The 10,706-nt window shown below is 38.5% G+C and overlaps 1 protein-coding gene across 2 annotated transcripts; it reads right to left on the bottom strand.

Annotated features, from left to right (window-relative positions):
* Window positions 1–6,800: 6,800 nt before the first annotated feature.
* Window positions 6,801–10,032, bottom strand: LOC121996196 (beta-eudesmol synthase-like). Of its 2 annotated transcripts, none has more exons than XM_042550059.1 (7): window positions 9,876–10,032; window positions 9,454–9,712; window positions 8,619–8,991; window positions 8,029–8,247; window positions 7,711–7,846; window positions 7,382–7,630; window positions 6,801–7,305 (listed from the first exon to the last, which is right to left on the bottom strand). In XM_042550059.1, the coding sequence occupies exons 1-7, from the start codon at window positions 9,990–9,992 to the stop codon at window positions 7,012–7,014; spliced, it is 1,647 nt and encodes a 548-aa protein (XP_042405993.1). In that variant the 5' UTR covers window positions 9,993–10,032; the 3' UTR covers window positions 6,801–7,011. The 2 variants fall into 2 exon arrangements, with proteins under 2 accessions (XP_042405993.1, XP_042405995.1); XM_042550061.1 differs by having other exon boundaries at window positions 9,454–9,706; window positions 9,876–10,031.
* Window positions 10,033–10,706: the final 674 nt, after the last annotated feature.

Genomic DNA, 10,706 nt, shown 5'->3' with positions numbered 1-10,706 from the left:
TTTTAGCCTTGAATCCAAGTCCGGATCGGTTATAAACGACTCACTATTTTTCAAGAATCAAATCAAGATTCTTGGAACCCAGAGTAAACCATTCCAACGTGCCCTTTAGTTCCTTGACTTGATTTTTTAGGCTAGAATTCTCTTCCTCAAGCTTTTGGACTTGAGTTGAGGTTCCAGTCTTATCAACATCGGTCAAGGAGCTAGGGTTGGTCACTTCTTTAAGGAATGTTACTTCCTTTTGAAGTGACTTGACCCGAACATTCGATTTAGCTAGCTTACGTAACAAATAGTTAACTAAACTGTATAATTTATCTAATTGACAAGCACTTACAGTGGGTTTTGACCCTTCAGAAATGGATATAGATCTGTGGCTTCGCTCGGACTCAACTTCTGATTCACTCTCAATTTCTGATTCGTCGATGTGTTCCCAGGCCGTCAGTGCAAGGAAGCTCGTATGCTTGAGCTCTTCGTCGGAATCTTCTAAAGAGGACTCGTCTCATATGGCTTGTAGTGCTTTCTTCTTTCTCTGCTTCTTTGCTTCTTTTAGGTTGGGGCAATTGGCCTTGATGTGTCCCTTTTGATTGCATCTGTAGTAGGTTACTTCGAACTTTATCTTTGGACTTGTCTATACCTTCTTGGACTGAACTACCTTCTTGATATCCTTCTTCGTGAGCCCCTTCTTCTTTCTATAGAGCTTGCGTACTAGGTTGACGAGCTATGCTTCTATCTCGTCGTCGTCATTCTCTGAGTCTGGTTCTTCTTCTGACTCGGGTTCGATCCGATGCTTCTTCCTTGCATCCTTTGTCTTGCTTGTACCTGCAAACAATGCAACACTTTTCTCGACCGACCGAGCATTAGTCTGTTCATGTAATTTGAATTCATAAAATAACTCATCCAATTTAATTAAAGACAAATGCTTAGAAACTTTGTAGGCATCGACCATGGACGCGCCACAAAGTGTTCCTTGGAAAGGCATTAAGCTCGTACCTTATAACGTCGCGGTTCTCCACTTTTTGTTCGATCGCGTGAAGTCCGTTCAGTGGATCTTGAATTCTCACGTGAAGCTGGCTAGCTGTCTCTCCTTCCTGCATTTTGATGTTATACAATTTATTAAAAAGTAAGTCATTCTTACTTACCTTTGTGTTGGATGTGCCCTCGTACAGCTCGAATTTCTCCCACAATTCTTTTGCGCTTGAGAATGGGCCGACTGGGTTCAACTCCTCCTTTCTAAGGCCGCATTGAAGGATACACGTTGCTTTTGCGTTGGCTTCTACCTTCTTTATTATGCTAGGGTCCCAGTCTTCGCATGATACGGGTTTTCATGCGCTGTCAAGTGGGAGCAAGATGCCGGTCTTGATGATCATCCACACCTCGAACTGAATTTGGAAGTAGGACTCCATTCAGCCCTTCCAGTAGCCGAAGTCTTCTCCGGAGAATAGCGATAATCGGGCTGTGCTATAGCCTTCTTGATGGGTCATTATAGCAACGAAAATCTTGCACAGACAAAAAAAAAAACAAAGAACTGTTGGGACCTTGACTTCAGCTAGAGGGGGGGGGGGGGGGAATAGCGTCTCACCCAAATCGCGGCTTCCTATGCTTGTTAGTGCACAGCGGAAATAAAAATACTAACAAACAAAAGGAAAGCTAACCCTAGAAAACAATAAACAAAAAGCAAACCCAATGACATGTTGTTTAACGTGGTTCGAAGATGAAGCTCCTACTCCACGGCTGTCCGTAAGGTGGACGATCTTGATCCGTCAGTGGATGACTCCTCGGAAAACCTCCGGCTAGCTCGTGTAGCTCCTTGTGGGTGGAGAAACCTCGCCACAACCTTGTACAAACACGCTAGATCATTTGGGCACTAGGAGACTCTAATTAGGGTTAACCACCACTAATTTCATCAACTTCAACCAAGCTTCCAATGCTTGGTTATATAGGCCACGGGTTGGAAAATCTCGCCTACCAATCGATTGACAAAACATACAGTCGACTGCCCTTCGTGGAAATTTGACCATTACATCCTAACGGCTCGATACTAGTCGACTGCTAAAACTAGCAGTCGACTGCTCCACACTGGCTGAGTGAACAGAAGCATTCTGTTTGCTCCCAGCCGACTACACGGTCGACTCCACCAGTCGACTGATGAAAACATCAGTCGACTGCTATAGTGATTTAACCCCCGAGTACATTCACTCAACACTCGCCCTCGCCCGATCAACCTAGACCTAGCCTTCTAGCCTCCTCCATCAGGCTTGCGTCCCTTGGATGCCTCCCCATCCTTCACGTCTTGCCTTCTGGAGCTTCCATCGACCTTGTCATTATTGTCGGGTCTTCCTTTTCCAAGAGGTCGTGCCTCCGGAACTTCATCCATTATCAAGTCACACTTGAACTTACGTTGCCAAGACTACATGCTTGGACTTACACCGCCAAGACTCATCCTTGGACTTTCCTCCTTTGCCAAGATCACACTTGAACTTTCCTTGTTATACCTGTATCCTGCATACTTACAATGCATATCAAATATAACAATAAACCTAACTTAAACCTTTGCCCAAACATCAAAACCTAGGGTACCTAGATTGCTCCAACAAGAACTTGTTCCAAGACTTAGTCTTGGATTAGTAGTGCGGGATTAAAAAATTAAAACATGAACTCAAGTGGTGTTGCACCAACTTCGAGCAAAAATTTCGATTACGAAAAAAAAACTAGATTCGAAGGTGACAATTCTACCGATTCCGATCGACCCCGAAAAACTAAAAATTACCACGAAAAAAATACTTGAATAGTGGTTGCACCAATTCGAAGCGGCCCCGCTCTAATGCCAATTGTTGGATCGAAAGCGCTAGAGAGGGTGAATAGCACTCGTGGCTTTCACTTTTTGTTTCGGAAGAATAAGAGTAAACGCAGCGGAAATAAGAACAAACGACCCAAACACCAAGATTTACTTGGTTCAGGGCCTTGGGCGACTCCTACTCCAAGGCCCGCGATCGTTGATTGCTTTCAGTGGGCAATCACTATCAATTCATAAATCTTTACAACTTTGAAGTACAATTAAATATAGTAAAATATATCAACGACAAAAGAGAACAGTGATCTTGAAGTTTCTGGTCGTCGGGGTCGAGTTGCGACTTTGTCGGAACATTCTTTAAGCAGCACACGGAAGATGGATCGCGTTTCTGATGTTGTGTTAAGCTACTGGTCGAATCCCCCTTAAATAACCTGTGGAGGGCACCTCCAACACCATGGAGGGCGCCCTCATTTGCATCGAATCCGCAGTGTGGATGAGCTCTGACCACTTGGCAGCTTATCCACCTGAGGACGCCCTCAGCCTCCATGAGGGCGCCCTCGCGCCAGTGTCCAGGGCGCCCTCAAGCTCCATGAGGGCGCCCTCTGCTTAGCATCCAAGGCACCCTCAAGCTCCATGAGAGCACCCTCACGCCTTGTTGCGAGAGGGTCTTTTTTGTCCCTGAAAAGAGTGTTAGTCCAGAATACAAAAACATATCATGTAAAACAGAGTTAGCACAATCAAACACAATAAATATGATTATTTGACAGCTACCGACTGCTCGATTCGGACTTCAAATTCCCTACCGAAAACTTTAGGTCGAACCGACGACTACTGTTTTCCTCACCGGGGAACGCGTCCTCACCTACTCCACTGAGGAGAGTTTACCTGTTGCCAGTTGATCCTCCAGACCAACTGTACTTTTGCTAAGCGCCCGAGACTCCAGGACTTTCCACCGAACGTCCGCTCCACGACCCACCCAGTCTTTCACCTAGTTTGCGATACCAGGACTTTTCACCTAGAGTCCTCGACTTTAGGACTTTTTCCCTAAGCTCTCGACCCGCCAACACTTCCCGCCTAGGGTTACCACCCCTTAGGACCTAGGGTTACCTCCCCCTAGGGTTTTTGACCTGCCTAACCACAGCTAGGACTTCTGCCTAAGTATACTTAGGACTTTCCTGCAAACTCATTCACATACATTAGATAACAAATAACCTTAACTTTGAACCCTTTGCCATTATCAAAACTTAGATTCGATCGTCGGATGCTTTCTGCACCAACACTAAGTGCTGCTATTCTTTTACCAAAACCAACGTACTGCTGCTCAATTTTGAAAGAAACCCAGTACAAAACTGCCACATTGGTGCGGGTTTTAAAAGAAAACTAACACACCATTGATTGACGTTGCTTTCAAAACCTGCATTTTGAAGATAACCAGCACACGGGTGGTGATAGTCTTTCAAAACCAGCTCTTGATAATTCTTCCAGCTCTTGGTAAACTGTCGTGGAATGCACTATTATGAAACACGAGTAGAAAAAGATGAGGAAGATAAGCAGTATCGGTTGGACGAAAACCCTAACTCACTCCACATGAGCTGATCGCTAAAGAACATGGCTTGGGTCTAGGGTCTGACGTGGGGGAAGAGAGGAGCGGGATGAGAGAGGAAGAAGGTTTAAGGCTTTGGTTTTGAATACCAGTGACGTAAACGAAGGGACGAGAAGAGAGAGCCAAAATATGGCTGCACATTTTTAGGAGAAGGAGAAAATGTTGAATTTTGTTCGTGTCAGCTTGTTACCTTGGGTGTCTAAGGATGTGCAGGGTAAATATAAGTTTAATATTTTGACTCTCAGTAGCATATACTTGGATGATTTTATTACATAAAGAGATGTCTGCATATCATGCTTGGATTATCTTGATTACCTACCTAGTCAGATTAGACTCTTTTTCAACTACGCTTCAAGGGAGGTCTTATAATAAGGAGGTTAATAATCTAAATCTGGAAAACCCTTTGACTTGACTTGGTCAAAGTAGATTTTACGTGGCATTTTCTCAATTCAAATAAGTCGGGGAGAGTATTCAACGAAGTCGAGTTTGCTTCCTATGAAGTCAAAGTCATTTTAGGAACTCGACAATAGGTAGGATCATGTGTCCTGCTTGATAAGACTCGGCATTGTTCAAAGTCATCGGCTAGGATCAGAGAGTTGAAAGGCAATTCTATTTGGTGGACCAATATATAGAACTCACACTTACTAAAGCAATGAACATATTAATATGTTAGACAGGCAGCGAGAACAATTATTTCTTGTACAATGTTGAAAGATAAAGGACAAAGCCACCGGTTTCAAATACAAGCAAAGTCAGTGGTTACAGATGCACATTCGGCGGTTACTTGAAGTCACACCAGAGATCAGCACCAGAGATCAGCACATAAAGGACACGCTTATTTCTTATATCTGAAGCTAAATTATAAGAAGAGACACTGCCACCAAAAATAAACTAGCATCTAAGAATCACCACCGCTGGAAGTAGAGACATCAAATAATGAGAAGTTAGGTCTTTTCCTTCTTTATAAAAGGTACTTGCTCCAAGAGCTAGAGGTATGCATAATTAATAAAGCAACTACAACATTTTCTCCAATCATTTCTCTGATTATTTCTCCGTTTCTGATTTGAGTGTTGGAGGGGCAATATCAAGATGTACTTTGACCCCTCTTCTAATCTCTTGATGATCTTTCTAAGAGAGCAGAGGTTCCTCGTGATAGGACCTTTGCGTATGGCTAGAGGAAGGGGGGAGGTTGGTGAATAACCTTTCTTTGATTTTTCACCTATAATTTGTTAGCGGAAGCACAAAAAGAAATGAAATTGAAAAACAATAAGAGAACAAGGCTAACTCCTCGATTTACTTGGTCTCCACCTCCTTGAGATGACTAATCCAAGGCACGCACACACCCAATCAAGTTTCACTAAGATCTTCTCCTTTTCAATCCAAGGCACGCACACACCCAAGAGTGACGGTGGAGAAACCTTTACAAGATGATCTCCTCCTCTTACAAGATTTTTAATAAACTTAGGGAGGAGAGAATAAGAGTAGTAAGGCTTGGAGGTCACTTGGAAAACTTAAACAGTAATTTCAAATCAGTTGAGTTGTTCTCTCCAAGCTTCCAACTTTATATACAGTATGCTGGAATTCCCGATACCAGTCGACTGCTGAAACATGCAGTCGACTGGTAGCACACAACGGCTACTGTTTTGTTCGAATATGTAGAGATCCTATGCGTCATCATCCCAATGGTATTATACCAATTGAATGATAAAACATGCAGTCGACTGGTGCAGTCGACTGCATGTTTTAGCAGTCGACTGGTGTCTGTGAACTGAGCGAACAGAGACATTCTGTTCGCTCCCAGTCGACTGCATCAGTCGATTAGTGTCCGGAGTTGCCCTTGAAGTCTTCCTCCTCAGCCTTTGTCCCTCAGATGCACTCAAGCCTACAGCTATTTTTCGTGTCATCCTTCACATTGCCTTGAGGTTCACTTCCCTTCACTCCGTTTGCTTCTTGTCCGTGGTCCCTCGGATGCACCATCCTTCACCAATCTTCAAGAACCTGAGCCATGAAACTTTCCAAGCTTGTGTAATCTACCAAGTCCTGCACAACTTAAGTACATATTAGAACCAATATAAATCCTAACTTAAACCTTTTGACACACACATAAAAAATAAAGATCACCCCATTTAATCTTAGGTCGATTGTATCAATACCTCAAAGTTCGATTGATCTGACCTACTGAACAACTAAGTCACCATCCATTTACTGATCACAGTTGAGTTACTAACAGTCGACTCATTCTCAGACCTGATTCACTAAGTTTTGACTCCTCAATATTTGGTCCACTAGAAATTGACTCATCATCAACCGACCGATTGGAAGATAATAGCTAACTCAGCCAAAAATGACGACGAGAGCAAATTGAGTAAGAGTTGACCCACCTCTCATTCTGGGACCGAAACAAATAAATTTTATAAATCCAAGCAAAAGTGAAAATTTTATTAAGCGAGTTACATAAGATATTGCTACATATCAATTATAACTTTTCCACGAAACATCCAAATATGAGTTTACTTTATTCAAACATTGATAGGGTATTGAGCATCCTCACATTGATACGGTTGTCTCTGTCAATTTCAACATGCTCTTCCCACTATGATTTATTGAAGAAATCACAAGCTTATATAGGAACAGGTTCAACTAGCACCAATGATACATTGTCTTTCATTTTTTTATCGGAATGGGTGTACTCGTCAGTGTCCCTATATACGTCTTCCATTGATATTGACAAGCTGAGTATTCGTTCAATTATAGGTCGAGCTACTAATGTTGGATTGAGACGTTCCTTATTTAAATCCTTCCATGCTTTCTCCAACATCTCTCGTAACTTTTCACATGCAACTTTTACATCTGTGCCATGCTCTTTCATGTAACATTCCACAGTAGAGGCAACATGGTCTCTCTCTTGCTCCGTCTACAAATTTTTTAATTGAAATTGTCAAACATTATTGCTAAACTATTGTACCAATGGAAGCAACTAAAATGATTACCTCATGTGATCTTATATCATTGAGGAGTCTACCAATTACAGAGCAAGCTTCCACGGGCTTGGGAAAACTAGAATACCACTCGAATACCTCTTTGGTTGCCACTTCTCCCATGCCCAAGTACATGGAACAAATGACTAAAGAACAGGCAGCGGAGATCAATGAAACACGTAAGTGTTCTTCAAGTGATGGCACATATCGCTCCACACCCCACTTAGATTCTTCAAAATATGCTATGGCTACCACTTTAAACTATGTAAATCAACAAAAAGATTAGTTAATAATTTTTAGGATAACAGAAGTCAATATATATCTCTTTCCTATTAACATACTTCATTTTTAAGGTATTGCACACGATACTTCTCATTGAGTTCCAACACTGCTTCAAATTCTTCGAAAGTCTTTAATAGCTTGAGATAAAAATCCTTTGTGTATTCTGGTAAAGAATCAACAGCTTGGCGATTCCACCTAAATGTAAGAAAATATGAGCAAAATAGGTGGTCATGATATTGGTAAAAGAATTAATATGAGAATTTATCAATTAACTTGAATTTGTTTTACAACATTTTAGTCCTATCATGTATGCCAGTGCAACAATAATGTTAAAGGAAACACAAAACTATTAAAATTTGGATATACTGAAAACAAACCTTTTTATTGCCTCAGTTAATAGTTTGCGCTCTTCCAATGTGCTATAGTTATCGTAGATATCATCCATAATTGATAGAAGACCAAATGCTTTGGTGCACATCACTCGTGCACGAGAATATTGAGGCTCATAATACATACCAAGAACCCAATAATAAGCTTCCACAATTCGATCACGAACAAATTTTAGTGATTTAGCAAGTGCTAAATCATTCCACCATCTTAAAATATGTCATCCATCAAAGATATATAGAGAAACAAAACAATTAGTTTATACCCCAAATGTAAATAAAACACAACTTACTTATAATTACGCAAATAAAACTAACCAATTAGGAAATGTATAAAAATAATGTGAGATCTATAACATTAATCAAACTTATGCAATACTATAGTTACTAACATTCATGTAAATAGTTTTAAGTGCTATGATATTTCTATAACTATAAAGCAATAATTTTTAAATTCCTATAAATTGTCTTATTATATTTATATATTGATATTAAATGTGAGGATTATGTTGTTTGTGTGTGTTCACATATATTAGTAAATTATTTATTAAAAAAAGGATGCCTTAAATTTACTTAATTACATCGAAACTTTCTTCAACTCCTCTTGATGAAGAGTTTGCAGTAGATTGAAATCCAATTTTGCAAGTTCCAATATGACATCATCTCGCATTGCATCCTTCTGATAAATTGGTATATAAATTCTCGCCAAGAGACTTTTAATTCTTCGACATAGTGGTACCTCAAGGAAAAGAGATACTTGTGTCTCTAAAGGCTGTTCAAGTTCACTCAATAAGGATACTAGTTGAGACTTTGTAAAATAATTGGCTTCATCAAGTATAGTCTCTCCATGTGTTGCAAGATAAGACACATTATATAAGCTTAGTAATCCCTTTGCATCTCTCTTCAAGGTAGATATAAAGCTTCCATTGTCGTCTCTGAACTTATTAAAGGTATCTACAAAAGTGAGTAAACAATCAATAGTAAGTGTTCTAAAAAATAATTTGTTAATAGTAATAGATTATATCAAACTATTAAACTATTTTTATCCTATTTATTTTTTTTAAAAAAATATTATCAATGAAAGCAGTTTTTCATGATAAAATTTTAAATCTCAAACCTTGACAACAATTTAGATATTAACAATATGGTAACTTGGCACCTCTTGTTTTATCATTCTATTCTTTTATTAATTAGGATGGCATGTAAACTTTTTATTAAGCTCCTACGATTTTCTTAGTGTAAGTTTGATTAGACTAATACAAGTAAACGAAATGAACAAACATTTATTGTTTATCAAGTGATATAAAGAAAGATATATTTATCTTCAATTTCAATTTTATTATATGTATTTTTAATTTTATAGATAATAGCATAAGTATATACAACCTAAAAATCTTAACTTATTTCTATTGTTACCTGTAGAGACGTTATATCCATGTTGCCTAAGCAATCGAAATCTAAGAGAAGTTTCATAAAGCTCATAGTTCTTGTCATCAACCTCAAAGATCAATCTTAGCGCGTCATCTATTTCATTCTCAAAATGATAGTCCAATCTTAAAAGTTGAATTGAATCAATCAAATTCATAATCTGCAATATGTCATTAGTGCCCTTGAACATGCTCTTTACTTGCACCTTTAATTCTTCCACTCTCTTTATCATCCTTTGAGTCTGCTCCTACATAATCAAAACTATTAGATATACATCCAACAATATCTACTCGATCGCCATCTATTGGTACTCAACTAATTAATATATGTCTCTACTAATTAACCAGATGTTAAACTTTAAGACGTCCATGAGGAACATTGAATAAATGTGAAAAGGTTATAGATCATACCTCTACATGAGAGAGCGAGTTTCGGATAAAATAATCACCCCAAACGCTTGGATGATATTTTGACGACTTGTGAACTTTTGCTTCATCCCCAACAAAAGTTAGTGATTGCTTCTCCATTATTGTTATGAGTTGTGGTCTTCAACTACCTTTCTCTCGATATTTATAAGATCACATTTTCCACTGTTTCAGCTTCTTTCGTATGTATATTTTTTTTTTTTATTTTAGGGTGTTTGATAAGGACATAATTAAAGATATTGATTGCTTAATTCTCAAGTTTGGCACTGAGATGTATGTAAGAAGCAATTACAATATTAAATATCTCGTGACAATTTTTTTAGCATGTGTAAGCGTATTACACTGTTTACATATTAAATATAATTTTTTTATTCCATAAATATTATATATTTAAGAGGTCCTCATCACCATGTATATTGAGTGTGGTTAATGTTTATTTAAATTTAAAAAAGGAAAAATAGTTAGGTTTTTTTTTCACATTTGGAATGTAAAATTTTTTAATTGTTGTTGTTGATATTAAATATGTATTTTGATATGTTCACAGAAGTTGATTTATTATGATACATTATTATTAATTTAACTAGGGCCATAAATGAACAATGCATTGGTAAATATTCGACTTGGTAAGAATTTGTTATGTTCGTTCAATATATAAAAGATTAATTAAAAAATAAGTTTGAACAATTCGTTAAATTAAAAAACAAGTTTGAAGACATATGTGTTCAGCTCATTAATGTTCGTGAATAATGTTCGTGAACAATGTTCGTGGACAACGTTCGTGAACAATGTTCACAAATTATATTTATTAATAAAACT

The sequence above is a fragment of the Zingiber officinale genome, chromosome 6A, assembly GCF_018446385.1.
Source record: "Zingiber officinale cultivar Zhangliang chromosome 6A, Zo_v1.1, whole genome shotgun sequence".
Lineage (NCBI taxonomy): Eukaryota > Viridiplantae > Streptophyta > Magnoliopsida > Zingiberales > Zingiberaceae > Zingiber > Zingiber officinale.
This window is presented reverse-complemented; position numbering and strand designations above follow the sequence as displayed.